Consider the following 26046-nt stretch of genomic DNA (forward strand, 5'->3'; position numbering starts at 1 on the left):
TCCACGCTTTCCCCTTGGGCGAAGTTGGTTATATTGGTGCTTCTCAGCTATTAGCTTGGAGCACAATGTGCTCAGGTTCTTAGGGGTCCTTATTAGTGCTCCAAGACTGGGATGTCCTGTATCTGCTCATAGCATGGCGTGATTGGATGCATTCCCCATACACAACGTGAAGCGAACGTTCGAAAGGGAACGCTCCGGTTACTGATGTAACCTCGGTTCCCTGAGATAAGGGAACGAGCGTTGTATCACTTGCCGTGCTATAAGCTGCACGCGAATCAATGACTGTCGCTTCAGTTGAATGATCTGATGAAATGGCCCTGCGAACCAACTTATATACACGTCGGCTCCGCCCTTTCTGGTGGGCTAAAGCGCCATTGGTTTGTGCAGCTACACAAACGTGAACAAATCAGGCTTCAGTACAGAGTAAAACAGGAGTTTTCCCCATTCACAACGCTCGTTCCCTTATCTCAGGGAACCGAGGTTACGTCAGTAACTGGAGCGTTTTTGAAGGTCTCGACAGATGTTTTTATTTATTTTGTTGCTACAGACAGACGGATGGATGTTTGTCCATAAAGGTGAACATCTAAATAAACAACATTTCGACACAATTCCATCACAGGTTTTTTGTCTCTCAGTGTGTGTTTTTGAGGGGTGGGGCCAGCTCAACCTTCAGCGCTCTAGATGAAGTTGGATGCAAACTTTGTGAGGTAGAAGCTCTCCGCAATAATTTGGATGCTATCCGGAGTTTAAAAGTAGATTTATGTGGGATTTGCTTCAGAATTACGACAGAGAACCGCAAAATAAACCAGGCCTCTGTCGGCTCCTTTATTAGCGCAGTTCAGTGGAATTAGGGGATTTATCCTTGGGATTTTCTATTTAAAGTCCTTTTTTGTTTATTTTTCTTTCTCCCATGCCCACTATTGCTCAGATTACGCACTGGGACACTGATGTAAACTGTCATGACATGTTAACCGAAGTCAAAGCAAGTCAAGAAGCGCTTGTCCCATTATAATCACAGTACTGTAGACAGTCTGTTGCTCAGCCGCTGGTGTCTGCTAGCAGCGCGAGGAGAAGCACATACAGGTGCATCTCAATAAATTAGAATGTCGTGGAAAAGTTCATTTATTTCAGTAATTCAACTCAAATTGTGAAACTCGTGTATTAAATAAATTCAATGCACACAGACTGAAGTAGTTTAAGTGTTTGGTTCTTTTAATTGTGATGATTTTGGCTCACATTTAACAAAAACCCACCAATTCACTATCTCAACAAATTACTTTTCCATGACATTCTAATTTATTGAGATGCACCTGTATTACAGTCACATTTAGAGCCTCATGCTCAGTGGATCAATATGAGGCTCGCGATACATAGAAGGTAGGTTATACGATCGGCTTACTTCATTATTTCTAGTCCATTAAAACACTGATTTACGTCTGAGAGATCGCCAAGGAATACATTTATTTTAACATCTTAAAGATGTCAAGAGCCAATTTCATTGGAACATGACTCTAAACGCAGAACTTTTCATTGTTCTAATATTGACTTTTTTATTATCTGACCTAGGCTATATAATATTTTTATTTTTGGATTATGCGTCGAAATGTTTACTTTGATTATGGTGGCGGAAAATCTTAGTTTGATACTTAAGTTTAATTATTATCATTTTGTGATACAAGATTTTATACTTAAACTGATACTTAATCTCCCCTTCCTAAATATAATCATTATAATAATAATGCTAAATAATAAATATTAATAATATGCATCTTAATATTAATAATTACGTTTTAAAATAAAATATGAAAAACAACAATCATTTTTATTGTTATTTTTTATATTGTATTTTAAAATGTTGATTATTAATAATATTAAGAAAAGGCATATTGATTATTTAGAATTATAATTCTAAATACTAAATATTAAAAATATGCATTTCTTATCTTAATTTCATTGTAAAATAAAACATTAAACAACAACAATCATCATCATAATCATCATCGCTGTTTTTAATTATAAATAATAAGAAAATACATTTTAGTACTTATTATTTGAAATTATTATTATTCAGTCATTCAGATTTCTAGACCAAAAAATAATGCTCACAATATTTAAATAATTAATTTTGTATTACCTAGTCAATGACATGTTCTGGTGTTTGTTATTGATTTATCATTGAGGGCCAAATAGATAATAAAAACACTTTAGTGAGCTAGTAGCTATTCAAAGACGATTAACATTTAAAGACATCCAAGAGGGATATCCAAACATTGGCCTGCCAGTTCCTAAAATCCAGATCTTATGGCTTTTAAACATCCGTTGTTCTGTGTCTGACCCAGTGTTAGACAATTTGGCACCAGCTTTCTGCAGTAAAACCAATAAGTGTTGTTTAGAGGACCGGTCCAGAGGGAGAAATGACGGAATAGATATAAAGACAGGTGCAGTCAGACAGCTGCACATCTGGTGCCAGTATACAGATTTAACAGCATCATTTACTGTCATAGACAGATATTTTGATGCTGCTGCTGTGGACCTGACTCATGTTTACTGGCGTAGATTCACTTCAGATCAGGAGAGAGTGTGATGCTGAGGGCAAAGAGGGGGTCACCCATAACAAGTGTGCTGAATCACATGTTGCTGTACTGACTGACATCAGATTTATTATTCACTTTAGTCATAGTTATTGCGTGATCATTGGTTAGTTTTGTAGTTTTATATGTTTGGCTGCCATGCATACTGACACAATATTCCAAAAAGTACTTTATGTGCCAAATAAACACTCCATTCATCCATTTTAAACACCAGCACTAATTCTTTGTCTGTGCATCACCATTTCTGATCTTGAGGCTAGTCCATAAGCTTTTATAGCAAGCCGTTTGGGATGGATGTTGAACGTTTGACTGTCTTTCCTCATTTCTTTGGGTTTCCTGGAGTGGAGGATTTCCATGGGCTGAACCATGGTTCCAGAGCAGGCCAGACAGACATCCACTCTGCTTTTGCCCTGCATTATTACAGACTCTGTTTATGGCCTGTTTACTGCTCTGACCTTTTTCATGGTTCCGTCTGAACTTGCTGCCTAATACAACGGCTCGAACATATGTTCTGTGGATTAAGCAGGGCTGTTGGCCTTTGTCATACAAGATGGAAAAAGGCAGAATAAAGAAACAAAGAAAAACAGTTGTGGATACAACTGAAAAGGACTAGAGCTGAGACCACTGGTGGTCCATGAGGGACTCCAGGTGGCCTGTGAGTTGATTGGCTGAGTAAAATAATACATAAATATCATATTATTTTCATATATTTTATTTCACAATAAAACATTATTATGATTGTATTTTATATAGCATCATATCAAGCTGATTCGTTTTAAATAAAGCATTCATATAGTTCAAAGTTCAGTCTAATTTCTCAGATAGCAAATATTTGGCTAATTTAGGTTCATCAGATGAAAGTCATTTAGATAAAAACGTAGCAGTCAGCTGTGCTGTCTGTTAATGGATGAGAGAGCAGATATAGAGTTTAATCAAAACATGAAGAGTTGTCACAGTGCCCTAAGAAAAGCTCAAAGGGATAATGAGTCAGATGGTGGGGATGCCCCTCGTGTCACACTCAGAGGTTTATTTGGGAAATGAGAGTATAATTTATTAAAGATTTGCTTGGATTAGACTTCATTGTAGATAAACAATATTGGCAAAAGAGGAACGCTTTCTGCATTGTTTTTGTTTACATTTCTCCATTTGATTTAGATGGACAACTTTCCTTTGCAGTTTTTCCTTTAGATTTTAGATCTCCAGATGTTTTTTTCTTTTTCAACTTTACCTGAGCTTTCTTTCCTCTTGTGAAAAACTTGAACATCGTCTTTTATTTTCTGGATAAATCCCCTTTCTGGTTCCAGGGCGATGGCATATCTGTGCGTCAGACTTGACATATATCTCTCCTAATTAATATTGCTGATGACTGACGAGTGCTACGAACGGCTTTGCCTGATAAATATGGAGAAGGTGTCGAAGACATTGGAATATTATTCATTGTCTAAGATAAATAAACTTCGGGTAGAGTAGACGTCGTAAGTCTTGGTGGAGAGAGAGGAGGTTGTAAGAAGATTTCTTCTTATTCCTTCTAGACTAGAGATCATCTTTTTAATGCCTGATGTGCAAGATAAATATTATTTCCTTATTTTTCCTTAATTTATACCATATCTGCTACCACATCTGTGTATGTGGTTTATTAATCTTTGCTGTCGCTTAGTTTTACCACATCACTGTAATCAAAAGATCCTGTTAACAGCCCTTTAACAAAGAGAAAAGATTTTTGTTGTTTGTGATATATATCATGCTACAATTAAACACTATTACAGTTTTTCTTAATAATGTTTTACAGTTGCATGACATATTTGCACAAAGTGTCTTTTCCACCCTCTGTACTTTCATCCTTTAGAAGTCAAATTCAAACCAAATTGAGGGAAAATCATGTTTGTCTTACATGTTGGTTCATAAATTACAATTTATAGACTCTGGAGTGTTGAATTGCTAAAATGAAATATAGATATGTGTAGAGTTTTTGTTGGCATATAAAAGCACTTTTTGGTATGCTAAGAATGAACAAATAACATGATACAAGATCCAGAGGACCTGTGGCCAAATATGGCCCTGCTTTCCTGATACTTCCAGGCATGAGGTCTCTCTTGCGTAAATCCAGAACGCTCATCCATTTCTGCTGGAATGTGATTAAGAATCATTTTATAAACATATCTATCTGTCATAGTGAGAGGCGTAAATGTGATCACTTTCACTGCTTGAAAGACATTTTTCAGCCTATTGTTTTCTGACAGATGGGGTAAATATGTATTTTTTTCCCCTCCATTCCTTACTTTTGGATGTGCATCGACCGAAGGTTATTGTGGTATTTGTAATACGATGCCCTCTTTCTGGTCGAATAAACTTTAGCTTTAGCGGCCGAACACTTCAGCTCTTGTCAGTCTTAATGGAAAATTACATTTAAAATGAAACATATAGTTTGCTTTCCCGGCTCATGAATCTATCTGGCCAAGGAAAAAATAAGCATGGCAGGAATGTGTGGTTTAAACGGACAAAATACCAGTTTTGGGTTATGTTACTCAAAATATTGTATCCGCATTTATAGTTCCAAACCAGACTTCCATGAATCAACTGAACAAATTTAAAGTGCAGAAATGCTGAACTTCATTGAGAAAGAGCAGTGATAGGGATGAAAGAGTGCAGTTAAGTAAGCACTGCGTAAGGCTATTTTCTTTCCATCGCCTTTTCCTTGATTCCAAAAAGTAGTTTACGACAGTTTACAGAAAATGTAAAAGTTGTTTTTAAAGTATTCACTTTTGAAAGCACAAAATTGAAAAACTTGCATCTCTTCCCCTGGGCAAGATATTTGGACTTTCTTTTGACATGCTGACTTAAAGTACTGTTTTATATACATGTCTCATTGTGCTTTTCTCCCCCCATTCACCCACTCCTCTCCACATCCAACTCTCTCTGCAGCAGATCTTGGCACTGACGGATGTGTTGTCACGCGTAGGAGTCCAGAACCTCTCTCCATCTCTTCTTTTTTTTCGGCACTCCCCCTCCTCCTCCCAGCATCCCTAATAAGACACATGCTCCTGGGTTGGGTTGCTCACTCACGTTAGGATCTCCTGGCTGTGACCGCCACTAGCTTCTCTCTCCTCTCGGTTTCGCCCCCTGGCTTCATGGGTTGAAGGGCAGGTCGTGTTGTCTAGAAGATCTCATCTCTCATCTCGCCGGTTCTCTGCACCCAAAACTTCATCATTCTCATCTTCATCGTCTTGAGTGCTACGGTTTGTTCTCCAAACATATTTGGACTTGCAGCGGCAGAGGCCTCCAGCCAAGGGTGCCGCCACCGGCTGTAGTCGACTTCGTTCCACCTGCCACAGCGTGAAAGGGGCCCCCTCACCTGTGATCTGTCTGCCTGCAGACGGGACCTGGTTTGACTGGGGGGCAGGGACTATGCATTTGGGACTGGTGGCGCTGGCAGTTGTCTTCCTCGGCTCCATGGGTCACGGCGATAACCTCAAGGCCTCCAAAGCAAGAAGACAGAGACGAAGTGAGTGTTGATGTCTCTTTGTTTCTTTCTTAATATCATGAAGTAGCTCACTGTCCCTTGAGACACAGTGCAACATTTCACAATTTATTTCTGTCAGTTCCTATTATTTGTGGCTCATTAGAGCAACCAGAGTTCCTTGGAATGTTTTTGTTTTTTTTTCAGCCAGTTTTGTGGGGTATTGCTTGTGAAGAACCTGTTCTGTTGCTTTTAATAGCAACTTTGCTTTTTAAGCGTAAATTTTAAATGAGCATATCATGTTCCTAAGCATGGCCAAATTTCACCCATTAGAGGTTTTTTGCCTGAATACCTAAGTATAATGCCTAACACACTTCACTTTTGTAATTTGTCTGGCTTCAAAGCAGCTCTTACCTTTTTATGACTTTTTAAAAATAGTTTTGTATTGTTTTTCCTTCTTTTATGGAAAAGTTAGTTTTAAAACCCGCACAGTGCAGCAGAACTCACTCTGAAATATTGCAAGTTCTCTTATGTGTGAGAGAGCACTTATGTAGAATTAGTGTTTCTTACGTTAAAGAACACATTTATTTTTATTGAAAGTCTTATTTTTTGTTTAGTTTATATATATATATATAATATTCTATAAGTAAATACTTTGAGGCTTTGGAATAATGGTGGGAAATCAACCTCCAAACTGCAGCAGAACTCACTCTGAAATATTGCATAAGTTATTATATATGTGTGCACACCTTATAGCAAGAGCGCTGATGTAGGTTTAGCATTTCATATGTTAAAGAACACATTTATGGTTATTGGAAAATCTTATTTTTTGTGTGCTGTTATCAAATACTCAATAATGCATTCTGTGTCATTTTAAAAAGTCAACCTGACAATCAAATCAAATTTTTTTTTATCCTAATCTGACTTTTTTCATATTAAGGGTTGCGATTATTAAGTGGAAATTGTACATTGACCACTGCTGGCAGTGTTGAGGAGAGTACAGCCTCCTCTAGAGGATGTTGTAGGTAATGCAGTGACATTCACAGTGGCTGTATAGCCTACGAATCTGCATTGCATTTGCTACTGGTTAGGCTGCTGTTGTTTAACTTTGAGACAACAGTATTTTTTACATTTATACACCTGCCAGAAACTATAAGCAACATAACGAACACATATTGTGTTCTGTGAGTTATAGCGGGTAGCTAAAGCTAGAAATCAAGTAGCACGAGGAAGCCTGAAGTGCAAATCAAAACACAACGCCAGTGAGAATGAAAAGCTATCTTGAGGAGAAATAAACAGTGAGTTACTTGGTGAAATAAATCTGCTGATGCTTCACAATCTGTTAAGACTTCTTGACCTCACTGTAAGCTGATCTGAGCAGTGCTTCTTGATGGCAGAGTTTTCTAGCAGTTTTATCAACAAAATGAAAGCAAACACCTCTGACAGCTGTTTTTATACAAGTGATTGATCAGCAGTCATGCTGCTTTTTCCCCCTCACTCTAAAATATCCAAACCATACCAGCAATTATTTTGTATAAGTGTTTATTTTTGTTCGTTATAAACTATTTTAAACTATGATATCGCTCTGTACATTCATTTTATGGCATGGCTCCGAGTCCTGACACATCAAAAAAGGGATTCAGCTATTCTGCCTATTTTTTGCCCCATTTTAAACGAGATAAATTTACTTTTAAAGTAAGCAATAAGACTTGTTTGCAGGGAATCCATCTTGATTTAAGTTTATTTCTCTTACCCCATTAGCAAATTTAATTTTTTGCTTTAAGCATAAACCTCTCTAAATTTTGCTAGGCAGTTTTAAACAAGACTAAATGTATTTGCCAGTAGGATAAGAAAATTAAATCAATTAAATTAAAATAAAATAAAGGTATATTATCTGAAAACAAGTCTGATGCAATATATGGGATATTTAGAATTTTGTTTTTTATTTCATTGCTTTCTTACAAATTCTTACTGTTTGATATGTTTTAAGACCAATTTTAAATTGTTCAAATGAAGTACTCTTTCTAGCCCAGATTCTGAAAAAAATATGAAAATGTCACTGTGTCTGGAGTTGTGTTTGTTTTAAAATACAAACCAGAGATTAACATGATGTAAATGCATAAACAATGAACACGCTAATGTAAAAAGTAAAATAAAGCAATAAATGCAATATCTTTAGACTTTAATTGGCTACAGTCATCTGAGAGGCAACTAAAAAGCACGGAAAATTTTTCTTTGTGGACTGTGCTGTTAAATTCAACTAGTTGGATTGTTTATTAGAACTAGTGAATGACCACTGATAAGAATGCAGGCAGAAGTTTGCAAAACTATGCAGAGTCAGATGTCAAATCACATGGATTGGTCCATTATGTCTAAAAATGCTTGTTTAATGATGCTGTGACTACATTGACTACTTTTTCATTTCAGGAAAAATTTTGATTCTCTGCTAATAAATTACCTTTAGAGTAATGAGGTGTTTGGAGGGTATTTTAGATTGTATGATGATCTCACTGTGATTTTGGTCATAAAAAGGCCTTATTTATTACTTGTACATTCTGTCATCTTTCCCTTGAAAAGGAAAATCCAAAGGGGACATTCTGGTCATAATGATATATCACTCTCTAGAAGTGCAGTGGCAACTGATGCTATCTTTTTTAGCATGTGTGCAAGGTTTGTGAGTAGCGCATACTGTGCAACCTAACCAACCTTCCTGGCTTCATATTTGTTGTTCCTGCTGAGAGACCTTTTCATTTATTTCAGTGTTGGAGCTGTGTAGTGATCAGATAAAGGACACCCCAGTGCCTGAAAATTATTAATTTTTTAAATGATCCTTTTATGGATTTGTTTGGTTGATTGGTTGTTCTTTTTTAGCTGAACCCACCAAGGAGTCCTTGCTACTAAATATTAACGGTAAAATAATATTGATATTAGTGGTTAAAAGCAGTTTTTTTTTCGGTTGTTTTTTGCTTGATGGATGAGATTATGTGATCTAATAGGTGTCATGTTTTACAGTAAAAATATGTAAACTTAAGGGTTGCATCACTTACTGTACTTGCAGCTTATTTACAGCGGGACAGTCGTTTTAACACTTTTCAGCATAGAGATTGATTGCCCTGTGAGAGTATATATTTAGAGCTAATGCTACACACATAGACCCGTAAATTAAAGCAGATGACTGCAGTTTTGACTCCAGTCAGCCTACCAGGAACAGGATGTGCACTCTGACATGCTTTCGGAATAATCGTTTATTTCTTCTTGGCCTCGAACGCAGACATTTTTGGATGTTACAAGCAAGGCATGGAAATCACAAGGGATGAGTGAGCTTTCTTAGATATCTGTAACTGATTTTATTTCGTCATGTGTCAGCATTTTGGGACACCTGGACAGAACAAGTATACACTGATGTTTCAGGCCTCTTTCTGCCTAGTTGACCCATCAGAAACCTGTGTGCGATGTCGCAAATTGAATCACCTGTTCACACAGTGCTTTCTCCAAAAATAACTACTATGTTGTCACATGTTGTGTTTTTGGTGCTGGTCCTAGTTCAAATCCAGGTAGCAGTGGCTGGAAAGTGACATTGTAATCAAACTGTCTACTCCTGTGGAAAGCACATAACTAGTTTACTTAACTAGTCATTGTAAGCACTTGGGATTGCAAAGGGTCTTCTAAACTGTAAGGAAACACATCCAGTATCACGCTCACTCCTATTTCTCTTTATTTCTTCCATCAGTAAGCACTGAAGTACCACCATCGTGCTCGACTGGCTGTGAACACTGCTCAGAGTATAACGGCTGTCTTAAATGTCGACCCCGGCTCTTCATCCTACTGGAGCGGAATGACATCCGTCAGATAGGCATTTGCCTCGCTGCCTGTCCTGTTGGATATTACGGCATTCGAAATCGTGATATGAACAAATGCACACGTGAGTCTTTGCTCTACTGCTATATTTTCATAGTTTCAAAACTGTAAATAAGTAGGAGATAATGAGGTAAGCTGTGCCAATCAACACATTAAAATGATTTCTGAAGGATTATGTGACAGTGAAGGCTGACGATAAATTACATATTAATATATTTTACATTATATATAAAATATAACAGTTTTAAATTGCAATATTTTACAATATAAATGTTTTATATATCTATATATTATTTAGATGTATTTGCATAAAAAACAATAGCTGTATGTTATCACATGACAAAAATGTGCAGTTTCTTATTTTAACAGGAAGTGACACAGCTTGCCCACTGACACATCTTACCCGGCTCCCTTTCTGAATGAATTGATGAGATGAATTGTCTGAACAGCACAGCGTCATAAAATGACCTTCCTTAGTGCGTTTACAAGGCTTTAACATCAGTTATACAGTGTTTAACGTCATTGGAAAGATGGCACAAATGATGCAATTATGAAACAATCACATTATTCACCACATTCTACTAGCACATCTGACCCATGGATGCCAAATGCTGAGCCAGTGATCTGTTTTCTCTTACTCTGTGGGTGAAAAACAGGGTGGGGGGATGTAATGCAAAGCAAAACATTGGTAATACGTGGCTGTTTGTCTGTTTCTTCTAGGAAGTCTGTGTTATTATTGTAGGCTGCAAATGCAGAGTTCATGGTAGTTCAACTCTTGCCATATTTGTGACCCTGGACCACAAAACCAGTCATAAGGGTAAATTTTTCTAAATAAATAAAAGAAAGCTGAATACATAAGCTTTCCATTGATGTATGGTTTGTTAGGATAGGACAATATTTGGCCGAGATACAACTATTTGAAAATCTGGAATATGAGGATGCAAAAAAATCAAAATATTGAGAAAATCACCTTTAAAGTTGTCCAAATGAAGTTCTTAGCAATGTATATTACTAATCAAAAATTAAGTTTTAATATATTTACAGTAGGAAATTTACAAAATATCTTCATGGAACATGATCTTTACTTAATATCCTAATGATTTTTGGCATAAAAGAAAAATCAATAATTTTGACCAATACAATGTATTTTTGGCTATTGCTACAAATATACCCCAGCGACTTAAGACTGGTTTTGTGGTCCAGGGTCACATTTTTCAGTCTTTCTACGCAAACCCTACGCAAAAAAGCATAATGAGGATTTACCTTTAATCATTCTCTTTGTTTTAATAGTGCGCTCTCTAGGTTTCAGCCAGAGACTCGGCGGCCTTTTCCCATCATGTGCGTGAGCATTTTTACTGTGATAACGGTAAAGCAGTGGATAACTGGATAAACAAGGAAATACCTCCCGTAAATTGATTGGTGGTACCTCTTTACTCTTGTTGTGGGAGGAAATTATAGCTTTATTTGAGCCTTTTCTAACTTCAACCTACCAGAGCTTTTCCAGTTGTAAATTGAACGACCTGCTCCCTTTTCAAGCATGTTTTGAAAGCCAATTAGTGTGAACCACAGCTTGGAGTCATTATATTTTGTTATAGGAAGAAAATACTTTTGTTACCAAGATACACTCTTGCATCACTCCGCCTAATACCTCTCAGATGGTTCTGATTTAAACTTTCATTCTAGATAACCTTAAATTTAAATGTTAGCATCAAGGGAAGTGAGAAATTAGTGGAGCGCTGTTTTTATTTCATAACCCTCTGGAGCCTTTAATTCATCATTTCTTGACTGTATACTTTACACTTGCTTTGAAATACCACATGCAGCCGTCCGCAGCTGTCCGCTTGTTAGTTTAAGTATTTTTATGACCCACACATTGAGACCAAAATACGTTGTATCCACAGGTGTTGACTCCAAATCGCTCCGAACGTCACCAGACCTCTTATTGTCAACATTTCCCTCTGACGTGTTAGTTTCTTTGTCATTTTGAGTGTTTTTGTCGTGTTTTGAAAAACGGCTGTGCATGCGAACCCCTCCTTCATTTCAGGCCTCAGAGTGGCTGCCCCGTTGCAATTATTCAATTAGCTGCATGCATTTGATTTGTCTCCAGATCCCCATGATGTCTTGTTAACAACATTTGTCTTGCATTAAGGTTACATTTGTAAATGCTTGAGTGCAAAAGAATTTGCTCCAAAAATTACTAATTTAGTTGTCAGGCATTTAAAGTAGTAATTGAGAGCAGAGGTTATTACAAAAAACACAGATCAAGTATGTTGTTAGGCCCTCTTCTGCTTTTGGCCGGGGTTTGCTGCACTCAGAATGTCCCAGGTATTTGAACGGAAATTTAAGAGCCTTATTTTTGCACATTTTCACATATGTCACGGTAAGTTAGCATTTAAATCTGTTTCGCGAAATTATTTTACAGTCTTTCTTGATTTAACGTTCAGTCTATGTCAGTCAGAAGACTGTGAGGGGAAAAAGGGATTTCAAATCCCATTTGAAAAACGGGAAATAATCAGTTTTAGGATCTTAAAAATTTAAAAACATATGACTTAAAAAGAGGAACATTTACTCATGCTTCAACTGAAGTACTTTGAATCATCTCAAATCATTCTGGATGACACGATAATCAGGTTTTAGACTTTTGGATCTCACTGTGTTTTACAGCACCAAAGGAAAAGCCTAAGATGGATATTTAGGAACTAGATCCCCTGTTTATCAGAATGAGATAATGATGAAAATTGAGAAGGGGTTATGGGTTGGGAAGTGAATTCTGTTTAATTTGGTAGGTGTCTGGCTTTCATTCTGCCAAAATCCACTATTGCCCCTAATTTAAGGCAGTTTGTATGTTTGATCAAAGACGGCAGGCTTGTAATGAGACAGAGGTGTGAGGAAGCCATATGAGAGTCCTGACATTCTTGAACTGACTACTTTTTGGGTAAGAAACTGTAAGAGCCTCAACAATAAGTCACCAGATAGTGGTACACTTGTTCAACGTCAAAATAAGCAGAATTATTAAAAGATTGTGTTGATAAAATCAATATGTAACTGTTATTGTCTTTCTTTATTACAGAATGTAAAATAGAAAACTGTGAGGCTTGTTTTAGCCGAAACTTTTGCACAAAATGTAAGGAGGGCCTGTATTCACACAGAGGGCGGTGTTTCTCCAGCTGTCCTGAAGGATTCACCGTCAACGGCACCATGGAGTGTGTAGGTGAGTGCACTGCACACGCCAGGGGTTTACAACCTTTTGCTTTCATTGACAGAGAACTTATATAAGGTTGTTTCAGTTCTAATATGTTGTACAACAGCATTTTCTAGTATATATTGCTTATGTGTCTTTTTCAGTCATAAGAAAATGAATGCCTAGGTGCCATTTTAGAAAACCGATTTGTAACGTAAATTCATGTTAGATTTTAAAGGGGTGGTTGATTGCGATTTCCCTTTTTTAACGTTAGTTAGTGTGTAATGTTGCTGTTTGAGCATAAACAATATCTGCAAAGTTGCGGCGCTGAAAGTTCAATGCAAACGGAGATATCGTCTTTTAAAATTCTGGCAGTTTAATGCCTACAAAAACGGCTCGTAGGGACTACAACGAGTGACATCACAAACCCAGAAAAACCCCGCCCCCGGGAACATGCAACAAAGGGGGCGAGGCCATGCTGCGCTGCTTTAGAGATAAGGAAGAGAAAACTAGGGGTGCACGTAAACATATATATTCATATATGAATCGCGATTCTGTCTTCTAACGATTCTAATGGATTCACAAGATTCAAAATCAATGTTCTAAAGCAGCGGTTCTTAATCCTGTTCCTCGCATCCCCTGCTCTGCACACGCTTTGCTCTGCTGCATCTCTCTCTCTCTCTCTCTCTCTCTCTCTCACACACACTCAGATCATCAGCTCAGCTCCAACAATGAACTGTTCCATTTATACACTTATTTTCACATATGAGAAGCGTTATACATGGACGCGCGTGTGGTTGCGTACTGTATTAAAGCTTTAATCAGGATAAAACCGTATATTAAAAGCTAACAGAAGCAGTAGCATTTACAAATAACAGCGTATCTAAAAGTATGAGACAACAACAATCAAAAAACATACCATTAAGAGCCGTGCTTGCAAGGTTCTGCGCGATCCTCTTCACTGAAATCCTCTGCTTCTCAATCGGGCTCAAACTGATAAGCAATATTGACGATGCCATTGTTTACAATACAACTGGAGCGCATGCTGCTGAGCTGAGGAGCGGGACATTTATATGCACACTAGAGGCGGTTTAGCCAATCACAACACACTGGACCAGCTAACCAATCTGAGCCCATCACGTATTTCTGAGGGAGGGGCTTCATAAAAGCAGGAAATGATCAGCGTGTTTATGGGAGAAGGGACAGAGTGGTGTAGAATAAAGGTAAATTATGTGAAAAATAATTAGTTTTTTTTTTAAAACGAAGCATTAACACGTTAGACTGCACCAAACTCAATCAAGCCTAGAAAAAAAAGTCAACCACCCCTTTATACATTTTACCAGCAAAACTGAACAGCAATTTTCTGCCTCATGCTTAATTATGGGAATGTTATGCTATGTTATGTTTGACAAACTTTGGTTAAGCATGAAAAACAAATTGTGAATGTTACAATTTTTTAAACTGAAAGCCAAATGATGTCACTTCTACATTTTTGTAATTTAAAATGAAACAATGACTAAATTTTTGTAGTTATTGCAGTTTTTAATAAACATTTATTATATAAAGGTTTATTTTATTAAAATGCACCATCCTCACACAATAATATCATATTTTTATAACAGTAATATATAAAAATCGGAATCTAATCTGGGTTTATATTGTATATATCCAGTATATAAGGTTTTTGGTTTAGTGCATGTCATCAGATGTTGTGGGCACATGGTACTTCTGTCATAGAATGACTTATATATGGATATGGTTGTTGCGACTCTATTTCTTCAAATTTTGTTTTCCTTTTTTCTGTGGTTTCTCAATTGCTGAGAGGAACGTTGGCACAAGGCCTGTTTGATGATAAGGGTTTTTATGGATTTCTTTTGAAAATATTTCTGTCAGAAGCAAGCAAACACAGCACTAATAGCATTACTCTCAATGGTGGTGCTGGCTCCTCCAGGCTGTTTGGTCTTTAAATGGGGAGCCTCGACTTCCAGTGTGACATTTTCCCAAAGTTTATGATGCCTCACCTGCGTCAACGGGTCAGTCCACCACTTTGTTATGTGCATTTTTCAGTCTGTGATTGTTTTTGGCTGAGATGAGTTCCCTTTGACCTTCCTGCCCCTAAACACATTAGACTGAAAAAATTGGATACTTAGAAAAGACTTGAAAAACACTTGAAACCGCTCAGTGCAATTGAAAGCCTACAGCCTGACAGCTTGTCATTACCTTGAATAAAAAGGGAGCCTACCTCATACAATCATAACACATGCTCTGCTTTTTAGCAAAATGTAATTGGAAAATGTGAGTGATGCTGGATTTTAGAAGTCTGAATCTCCACTGTGAATTCTTTGGGGTTTCCTAATGCAGTCTCTTCAAATTTTGATTGGAGCAACTTATTTCCCAGACCCCTGTCATTCATTCTACACTCTAAAAAAGAATGTGTTAACGCAACAGTTTTCATCAATTTTTTTGAGTTATGACAACTTCTAATTAAATTATGTTAAACCAACAAACTATATTGGGTTAGAAGAGCTTAATAATTTGTAACATAAACACATATTTTTAAGTTGATTACTCAAAAAATTTAAGTTGCTCCAACTAATGGATTTGTGGGCCTGGAACCAATTTATATTATCTTCTTTCAATTCAAATCCACATATATCATAGCACACGCTAAATGCAACTTATTTAGAATGTATATTTAATGAACAAGTAAGATGTTATTTGTCGCTGGCATTAGCGCAGTCATTGCTAATAGAGTCAATGTACTTTTTACCTTCATGTGGTCTACTCTTCAGCACAATGGTAACCACAAAAACTTCAACATAACAGAAACTCTTTAAAATGTCAAACATAACAGCATTAAACACTTAACAGGTCTTTCCCTTCACTAAAAAACACATAAAATAACTTCATTTCAACATTTAATCTCCTTATACAGCTCTATGCAAACCATGCTGGGAACTAGAAATCCACTGCCCAGTTTCCAAAGTTAACAAGACAATTTTATTGAGTTACTACAACTTTATTTTTAAAGAAATTCAATTAACACAGAAATTTGAGTTTAAATTACACACAATATTAAGGTCCCATAATGATCAACATTATTATGTCAACTGAACTCAACAAAATAATCAATGGTTAAAAGGTTTAATTAAATTATTGAATTAGAATTTTTAACTTGCAACCATGCATTTATTTAAGTTGTGGTAACAGGTCCCCTGAATCATGTAAAAAATGGGTTATTCTGTTTTTTTTTTCTTTGTCTGTGTTTCTTTGTTGCAGTCCAATGTGACCTAAGTGTGTGGAGTCCATGGGGCCCTTGCATGAAGAAGAACAAAACATGTGGCTTTAAAAAGGGTAACCAGACCCGTACCAGGGAGCCCTTACAGCTTCCAAGTCCTGGCACTTCCACAGGGGCTGCTCCGCCCTCGGGCTGCGTCCCAGAGACACAGACCCAAAGATGTACCGTGCAGAAAAAGAGCCCCTGCAAAGGTAAATCACAGAAAGAATAAAACACAAAAATATTGGAATGTGGATGGATAGGAAATACTTGTGCTGAAAGGAATGCGTGAAACCTGTTATCCAACTTCAATATGTGTTTTTGCAAATTACAGATTTGTTGCTTTATTGATCATTTATCTTTTTTTGGCCACTCGGAAAAACATGTAAACAGTCTCCTGGAACTAATTTGATTTAGGTTATTTATGGTTTTTGACATAATACGGTGCAAATAAATCCTTGAGTGTTCCCAGTAAATAAACAGAAGCCCAGCTGGTTTGTAATCTTTTCGCTGCTGGCTGCGGATCTGAGGGCGGCATTTTGTTCGTTGCTTTAACTTGCTGGAAATTGAGGTTAATATGCTGCTCTGGCTCTCGAGCAGGAAAAGAACGTTGGTGGACCTGTAGTGGACCTGTTGGCTGTAAACTGTTTGTAAAAGTCTGAATATGTTGTTTCTCTCTACCGTTATACTCTTCTGGATGGCTTGTGTAGATTTCAGCCTAAAATATAGGAGTTTGCATGAACAAAAAAGCTTTTAATGGCCCAAACAAGAATTTTTAGCTCATTGGTTAATTCAGTGGTTACATCACCGTTCAAAAGTTTTGGGTCAGTTCTATTTTTTTCTTTTGAAAGAAATGTTACTTTTACTCAGCAAGGATGCATCAAAATAACAAGTGACAGTAAAGACTTTTACATTATTATTAAAAAAAAATCTATTTCAAATAAATGCTGTTCTTTTGAGCTTTCTATTCATCAACGATGAAAAAATGTCAGGGTTTCCAAATAAATAAATTAATTAAGTAGCACAACCGCTTTCAGCTTTCCCATAGCAGTAATAAATTACAGTTTAAGATAAAATAGCAAACAGTTATTTTAAATTGTAATAATATTTCAAATAAATCAAATAAATTTAGCCTTCGTGAGCATACTTTCAAAAACATAAAAACATTTTTTTTTTTTACTTTTTGCATTTTCTTTCAGTATTATATTTTTTATTGTCTATTGATAATACTATTCATTATAATATAATCAATAGTTTAAGTAACTTTTCATTATTCAAGTTAAGCTGAATTAATTTTTTTAGCATTATTTTCAGTATACTTTGTTGCCATTAAAAGAGCCATTAAAAACTTTGTGCTGCTCTAAACCTGAATGACATTTTTATCCATGAAAACAAGGATGAAAAGATGACCGTAAACCGTTAAACTTAAAAAGCACATAAAAGTATGATACACATAGTCATTATAATTTGCATGCATACAAGAATGTCTGTTTATTTATTTGTGTTCGTTGTCAACTTGATAGTTTTGATGTCTGCTGGTGAACAAGATTTGAGAACTAAGGAAGGACTTTTCAAAAATAAAAATAGCTAGTTTGATCTGATTATTTTCATTAATGTTTCATGAAATTTACAACTGAATAGCTTACAGCAGACCTTGCAATGTCATTGCCAATTCAGAAATCAATCCAGGCTAATAAAAAGTTTTTGTGTAATTGTGATGGCTTTCACTCATAGTCTATTTTTGTATTTTCTCTTTTATGTTTTCCAATATACAGTATATCTTCCAAACCAGAGATCTCCTTTAATTTAATCATGTATGTGGACATCATATTCAAGCAATTTATGTCAGTTTATGAAACTACATGACTCATGAGTTAATCGTAAGCTAATCGTAATATCACACTTTGAGTGTTTCTTAAAATACTGTAAACACCTGATTATACCTTCTAGAGCTCTTAGTTGTCTTCACACTGTTGAGAAACAGTGCTTTCCTGGAAATTACATATTATTCTGTGAGAACAGCCTCACAAGATCAAGTGCTCACTGTCCTTCTGTCAGGAGAATTAAGCTCCATGCTTTGCTGGACTAGGTGTGACAATGCCATTTGAGAAATGAGAGGCAAATTTACTCTGCATGACGTCCGTATTTGTGGAAAGAATTTCCACCCGGGGTCCATAAGAGTAATTAACAGTGAAATATTATAAACTGCCCCATAAAAGTGCTGTGACGCCTGCCAAATTTCTAAACTTAGAGAGTCCACTTGTCGGCAAAGCTTTCGAAGAGAGAGAGATAGAGAGAGCTATGGTGAACTAATAGGCCTGGACACATGTAAAGTCATTTGTTTGTAGTTCACTCTCATAATATCATGCTTTCCCTAACCATGTTAAGATAGGATTAGTTATGTGCCGGCTCGAGTCAAAGCATGTTTTTTGCCCGAAAAGCTAAGCAGTTCTCACTTCTCAGGGCAAAAAGCAGTAATGCGACTCAGGTGTCAAAAAAAACAACTAACAGGTTATGGGTTGCATGACCCGATTGCCCTCCTTTTTTCTCAGTGCGTAAATGTGTAGCTCATGCTAAATTAACAAGGCTCTGAATACATCTGCAGGAATTGGCTGACAGGGCTGCTGTAAAAATCACAGGGGGCAGTGCTTGTATAACAGCGGTGATTTACTGGTCTGCAGATCTCACGCTTTGTGTTGATTTTGCCAAGCTCCCCCCCCTTTCTTTTCTCTTTCCTGTAGCTTAATAAATGTCTTTGCTCGAAACCTGAATACGCTAAACGCGTGATTACCTTTGTCAGGCGATGGTGTTTAGGTTGGATTGAGCAGCGCAGTAATTATTGCTGTCATAAATGAATGGATCCTCCCCAAGCGCTCTTACCGCTTTATCAAAGCTAACAAGTCTCCTCCATGTGGATCCAAAGTTTAAGACTCCATTTCCTTCCATGTTTTTTTCATTTCACCTCGGTTTTAAAATCGTGATTTTTTTATCTCTGGTCCTCTAATCTGACTGGATGAATCTGGGACGTTAACAGCAAGTGATTTTATGAGTGATGAGTGAGTCCGTGAATCATTCATTCAAATGATTTGTTCAAAACACCGATTCATTCAGGAACAAAACAAGTGACTCGCTGCGTTCCATTCTGAAGAGCTCATCCCAGTTATTTATTCACTAATCCCTTCGAAATCCCCTCTCTTGCTTGGAAGGCGCTTTGCGTCATTTTGCCAAGCTAGTAAAGGAGGACCGATTCATTCAGGAACAAAACAAGTGACTCGCTGCGTTCCATTCTGAAGAGCTCATCCCAGTTCCTTATTCACTAATCCCTTCGAAATCCCCTCTCTTGCTTGGAAGGCGCTTTGCGTCATTTTGCCAAGCTAGTAAAGGAGGCGCCGTCGCACAATTAAACCTGTGCAAAGAATCATGGAAGCAAAGTCTTTCATTCCGAAGCGCCCTTTGAAGTGGCCAGTTTTGAGCACTTTGGTTTGGAACGACCTTTCAGTATGGCAGCCATGATTGTTCTCACTCCAAAGTGCCCTTCATAAGTGGCTTTAGTCAACGAGTGAGTCGCTGAATCATTCATTTAGCTGATTTGTTCAAAACATACTGATTCATTATTGTACAAAACAATCAAATGTATTTATGAGTTAGTCACTGAATCATTCATCCAATCGAATTGTTCAAAACATGCTACTGATTTGTTTAGGAACAAAATAAGCAAGTGTCTTAATAAATGAGTCATTGACTTATTCACTCAACCAATTTGCTCAAAAACAGTAACTAATTTATAAACAAAACACCACTATTGTGTGTTACTCTGAAATGCGCACCGGCTATACTGTGGCTTTGTTTGAAACCATTTTTGTTAGTGGAGCAAAACTAACTAAATATTTGGCCATATTGTGTCGAGTAACATATCATTATAATATTAACGTAATGTTTATTGATCTGTTGTGTAAAAGCAAAAGCACCCCCAAAAATAATTCTGAACAGTGTTTGCGATTTCCTGCAGCGGAAAAACAGTAAAACAGAAAACTTTCTCTTGTAATATTGCGGAAATATTTAGTTGTTGATGCTTCAATAATGTAACAGGCATAACTGCAAACAACATCATACTGTATCTCTGACATATATAGGTTTTATATATTGCGGAATGAACTGCTGTTTGTGCTTTACAGGCCTTGGCAGGGCAAGGGAATGCTAATTATTGCTTGTTATTAGATTCAAGTCCATTAAACTTTTCTTTAATGTTTGCCAAATAAAGTTGTCTTTTATGTGTTTACGATGATGCCATTTCAAGTCAAAAATCTGTAAACGTGAAACTGCTTTTTTATATAACTCTTATTAACAATCAAAGGTTTAATTAAACAATACATTAAATGTTATCAAGTGCAGAGTGAATGCTCTCCAGCACCAAATGAGTGTTGACTTTGGTTTCCAGGGAACACTGAGACTCACAACACTAACTTCATAACAAATATCAGTCAGTCTGGAGGCCCTGACTCCCACTTGTAGTACTGCAAGTGAGGCTGATGGGAAACGAACCAGCCTGTGTTTTTCAGTGCTGTTTGTTGGACAATACTACAGTTCAGCATGACCTAATCAGTATTTATAATCATAACGTTTATGCATACATTTTTGTACAGTTGTATATGCGCTTAAATGTTCACAGCTTTAGAAATATATATTTTTATCAATCCTTTACATTTACATTAAAAATAGCTACACTTTACTATTATATAGATATTTTAAATTTTTCTAATTAACTTGAAATACAAAATTACATGTATTAAAGCTTAATTGTATATCTTGAATTAAGTTGACATTTTTTCTTTTTTTTTTAAATATAAATTGAATACAATTTTGAGGTTTATTCCGAAATCAATAAAAAAAAAAGAAAAAGGGGTCAGAAATATAAATCTTATGAAAAAATACATACGGTTTTGTCTCTCAAGTATATTTACATTGTTTTTTACTTAAAAACAAGACAATAATACATCTTGGGTTTTCTAATTGCAACTTTCTTTTATTCAGGAGAAAATAAGAAGAATCCACAAAACCGTGAAGAAAAAAATGGCAAGAACCGCGGACGAGATTCCAAGGAAAGTGGCAAAGGGGGCAACAAGAAAAAAAAGACCCCGAACCGGTCCACCACTGTTCCCACCATTACAACGAGCATGGTGACCTAATCTTATGGTGGTGTCAGGTGGGCCTAAGAAAGGAGAATGCCTGGCCCATCTTCGTTGGCTGAAGACAAAAAGGTTTTGATTGTGACAATATCAAAATTATGCAAAAAAGAAAAAAAAGTAATAATGCTGCTACACGTAAAACATGCTCAATGAGAACTGGAGGATTGCTGTACTGAATAATGAACTGTGTAAATTGAGTAAAGTTTGAGGGAACCAAGGAGCTAGGTTGGTTAGTCTCATGCTATTTGGAAGCACCCAGAAAGACTGTGCACTGTGCGTGAACAGAGTTGTCTGTTTGTAAGCCTTTCCACAGGAAACAACATTGTTTGTGGTTGGCAAAATGTTCCATATGTTCCTCCTTAGACCTATCAGAAAGGTTTCTGAACTATAGACGACACTGCAAATGAGGCCCACCATCCTAACATTGTTTAAAGAACATCTAAAATACATGAGAATCTCTTGTGGTTCACCTAATCTAGCTGTAATCGCATTCTTTTTGAGTTGGATCTCCTTATGTTCGTGACAGGTAGCAAACAGTCTAGAGTCTGTCTGCGAGTCAGTCTCAAGAGTGAAAAGTGATTTTTTTTTTTAAGTGCTTTGTTTTTGTTTTTTTTATATCTGTTTTTTTTCTGTTGTTTTTAACAAAAGAAGGCACTGGAACTGATATTGTAGTTTACAGAGAGAATATGGAGAAAGAAGAACTTTAATGATGATGAAACTATCCAAATATGATGCAAAAGGTTTTATTATATACCTAGAGACAAACGCACTTAAACTTACAACTGATTTGCGATTTTACTTGTTTTAGTGTTCTATGTAAAATAAAAGTCTTGCGATTAGGGGAAAATAAATACAGTATTTTCTGCACAGAAGAAGGCAGCAATAATATGAGGAATGTACAGTGCTGAAGTACGTGTACACTCTAAAAAATGCTGGGTTGTTTCAACCCAACTTTGGGTCAAATATGGACTAACCCAACCGCTGAATCTGTTTTCTTATGTGCACCTTTATGTTGTGAGGCGAGGGGAAGAGAGAGGTCAACAGAAGTCTACAGTAGCTACACTACTTGTGACCAAGCCATTGAGGAACTAAACCAGCATAATGCCTAAACTGCGTTGATTATATGCTTTATAGGTTTTTCATTGCTCCGATATCATGGTTCCAATATATTCAATATATCACATCATTCATAATGCTTTGCAACATACAGTATCAATATCTGAGGAAGTAATGCTGTACATCATACAGTTATTTACATGTAGCATCCAGTCACACTTTTCATAGTCTGTTTTCTGTAGCCTATTGACAAGGGCTGCATTGTCCAAATGCAGAAGCAGATCGTAGAACCATGGTGCTAATGGTTTCTATGATCTACTTAGGCTTATGATGCTTTTGGGAAATGCAGCACAGATCAGTGGGTGTTCACCATATACACCCCTAATGAGAATTATGACACTGAAAATGTCAGCTTCTGTTAATCCTGATGCAATATACATATTGTTATTATATATATATTTCTATAAAAGTCTACAAGGTAAATAAACATCTGAATAAACATTTGGTTGCAGTTTATATAAATGTTTTTTTGTCTGTGTATTTATGTATATTTGTATAGGAGACCGGGGCTAGTTGTCACATGTCTCTTATCAATGCAATATCTATCTATCTATCTATCTATCTGTAGATTGTTTAGTGCCAGGTTCCATTGTGAATGGTGCTAATGGTTTCTATGATTTACTTAGGCTTATGATGCTTTTGGGAAATGCAGCACAGATCAGTGGGTGATCACCATATACACCCCTAATGAGAATTATGACACTGAAAATGTCAGCTTCTGTTAATCCTGATGCAATATACATATTGTTATTATATATATATTTCTATAAAAGTCTACAAGGTAAATAAACATCTAAATAAACATTTGGTTGCAGTTTATATAAATGTTTTTTTGTCTGTGTATTTATGTATATTTGTATAGGAGACCGGGGCTAGTTGTCACATGTCTCTTATCAATGCAATATCTATCTATCTATCTATCTATCTATCTATCTGTAGATTGTTTAGTGCCAGGTTCCATTGTGACAACTTACACCTTATATAAAAAGGTGTTAAATTAATTATATGTTGTTCTTCCTGGCCAATAATGATGAAAATGTAGCCTATAGAAATGTATAGATTTTAGTGGCCATGGGATATGACAATAAAAACGGATTTTCAAAAATGAACCTACACTGAGAAATATTCGCTGAAGTAAAAAGTGTGACAACTAGACTCCATCTCATTGAAAGAAGACAATTAGCATTTTTAGGGAGTTTTACATAGGCCTATTTTATTATATATATACATATTTTTGTGAAGCATTTAAAGTGGACACATATTACCAGGTGTGTTTAGCCTTTCAGTAGCTACTGAAACAGGTTCCCAATATTTTTATGAACAATGGACATAAATTGTGATTACCTGCAGTAGCCTACAGTAAATCAAAGTGAATCAGACCTTTTTGCAAACCTGTTTGACCAATTAGATCAAAATTGTGCTTCATTTGCGAATCTGGCATGACTAATTTTGATTCTAAAAAGCGGATACATAGCACATATGGCGTGGTGGTTGAAATATTGTAAGGGAAAACGATTCTCAGATCGATATGATATGGTAATCTCCATTTCCAGACGAGGAATTATGAATAATATTTTACTGGGGCAGAGCACAGCAGTGTTTCACTGGGGTGGTCCGTGTCATGACAGGAGAGGAGACATTATTTGGGCGGGAAGGTGTTTGTGTTTGTACATGCGAGATTCGCGTTCGAACAGTATAGCCATTGTGGTTCAGAATGTACGGCGGTAGTTAGTGCCCGGGCAAGGGCCGTAAAACTTGAGACAGAAATAAAAACAAATGATGTGTCATCTCCAGGGGGAGGAGCTTAAACAGGCTCGCACCCTCCAACCGCAACAGCCGTTTCTCATTACAGAGGGGAGGGCAGAAGAACGGTAGAGAGTGGACCGTAAATTACATTTTCATCCCCCTTCCTGACCATAAATTCTTGCGCTGGCTCCATGGGACGGAGCTCTCCCTCTCGTTCACCCTCTCTGGCTCCTCTTCCATCTTTTCTCTCCCGCGTTTCATCTCTCGCACCCCTCCGGGCCTCCCCTTCGGTCCCTCGCTCTGCATTTATTCGGCCACGTTTCCATTTTATCAGCCTGGTCCTCGCGACCCCCCGCTCTGCATTTTGTGTGTTTCTCTTATCGCTTCAGAGGTTTGTTCCATTCGACCGTAAGTGCCCTGCGAAGTAGCCTATACATCACAGGATATTCCGCCATGATTCCAGTTCGAAAGGAGCGTTCCATTCAAAGGGCATTAAAGTGCGCGAGACGTGACTACTATGCAAATATTATGATTACGGTTAAATAACCCTTCACACTTCTGTAGTAGCCTAAGTTTCGTCTGTGTGTGAAGATGCTGCAGGCAGTGGTGTGGAGCAAATCCGTGTTCTTAAGTGAAGTAAACTTCAGCCGATTTCCCGTGCTCAGGGAGTATTGGGAGCAGTGAACACTGTCAATTGAAACAGTTCATGCATGGAGCTCTCTTCAATTAAGTGGGCAAAATGGGGAGGGGGTTAATTATATATAATTTATTTGTATTGCGTCCCCCCGAAACACATTTGTGTTTTCTGGTAGCCTAAAAATAGACTACTGAATTACTGTTTTTCCTCCTTCCTAAAATTATTTCTATCGCAAAAGTTTTACGAGTGAACACAAACGCATGTAAATATAATCTTCCCCTCGATAAACTGCGTTCTCTCGCAAAAGTACTGTTTTTCTGCCTCCTCAAATTATTCCAATAACGCAAAATCATTGAAATATAGTCAAACTTTCTCCCGTGAAACTTTGCGTTCCCTCGAGAAACTTTGTGTTCGCTTGCAAAAGTATTAAATTGATTTTCCTCCCTCCTCAAATTATTTTTTTTATCACAAAAGTTTTGCGAATGAATGTAAAATTTCTCGGACAGGGAACGCAAAATCATTTAAATGGAATTTTCTCCCAACACTTAGCGTTCCCTTGCAAATGTATTGCGTTCTCTCTCTCTCTCTCTCTCTCTCTCTCTCTCTCCGTTGCTTGATTTCTCACTGAGAGGGGAAAAGCTCAAAAGGCTATTCAGTGCCACATGCTCTCTCTCTCTCTATAACACACACTCTGTCTCTAAGTAGTGGGAAGGCACTTCGCGTTCGTTTGCAACATTTGTCTGCAATACTTTTTTTCGCACTAGTCAAATCACAAAGATTTCGCGGGCTAGCGAATTTCTCTGGCGGAGAACTCAAAAGTTTTGAGAGAGAACGCTCAAGGATTGAAATATAGCCTAATATTTCGTCCCATCTAATTTTTCCCCTTTCACCTTTAGGGGCTCCGTACATTAACAAGCCTGTATAACGCACCATGAAACTTCAATTCATGAAAAACATTATCCATATGCCCTCGTCTGATTATTTCGAACATTTTTGC

General features: G+C 37.0%; 1 protein-coding gene across 1 annotated transcript; it reads left to right on the plus strand.

Annotated features, from left to right (window-relative positions):
* Positions 1 to 5851: 5851 nt before the first annotated feature.
* On the plus strand, positions 5852 to 21940 carry LOC107700686 (R-spondin-1-like). The gene is made up of 5 exons (XM_016502424.1): positions 5852 to 6093; positions 9779 to 9970; positions 12977 to 13117; positions 16367 to 16576; positions 21396 to 21940. Exons 1-5 carry the CDS (start codon positions 5997 to 5999, stop codon positions 21548 to 21550), a joined length of 795 nt encoding a protein of 264 aa, XP_016357910.1. The 5' UTR covers positions 5852 to 5996; the 3' UTR covers positions 21551 to 21940.
* The last annotated feature ends 4106 nt before the right edge of the window (positions 21941 to 26046 follow it).

This window comes from Sinocyclocheilus anshuiensis, unplaced genomic scaffold (genome assembly GCF_001515605.1).
Source record: "Sinocyclocheilus anshuiensis isolate Anshui unplaced genomic scaffold, SAMN03320099.WGS_v1.1 scaffold782, whole genome shotgun sequence".
Lineage (NCBI taxonomy): Eukaryota > Metazoa > Chordata > Actinopteri > Cypriniformes > Cyprinidae > Sinocyclocheilus > Sinocyclocheilus anshuiensis.

What these genes read in the sequence shown, in the direction of transcription:
- LOC107700686 (XM_016502424.1), top strand. Translation starts at nt 5,997, where the DNA reads ATGCATTTGGGACTGGTGGCGCTGGCAGTTGTCTTCCTCGGCTCCATG. An exon ending in TGATATGAACAAATGCACAC is followed by an intron (nt 9,971 to 12,976) that starts GTGAGTCTTTGC and finishes TCTTTATTACAG; the next exon opens with AATGTAAAATAGAAAACTGT. An exon ending in GAAAAAGAGCCCCTGCAAAG is followed by an intron (nt 16,577 to 21,395) that starts GTAAATCACAGA and finishes TCTTTTATTCAG; the next exon opens with GAGAAAATAAGAAGAATCCA.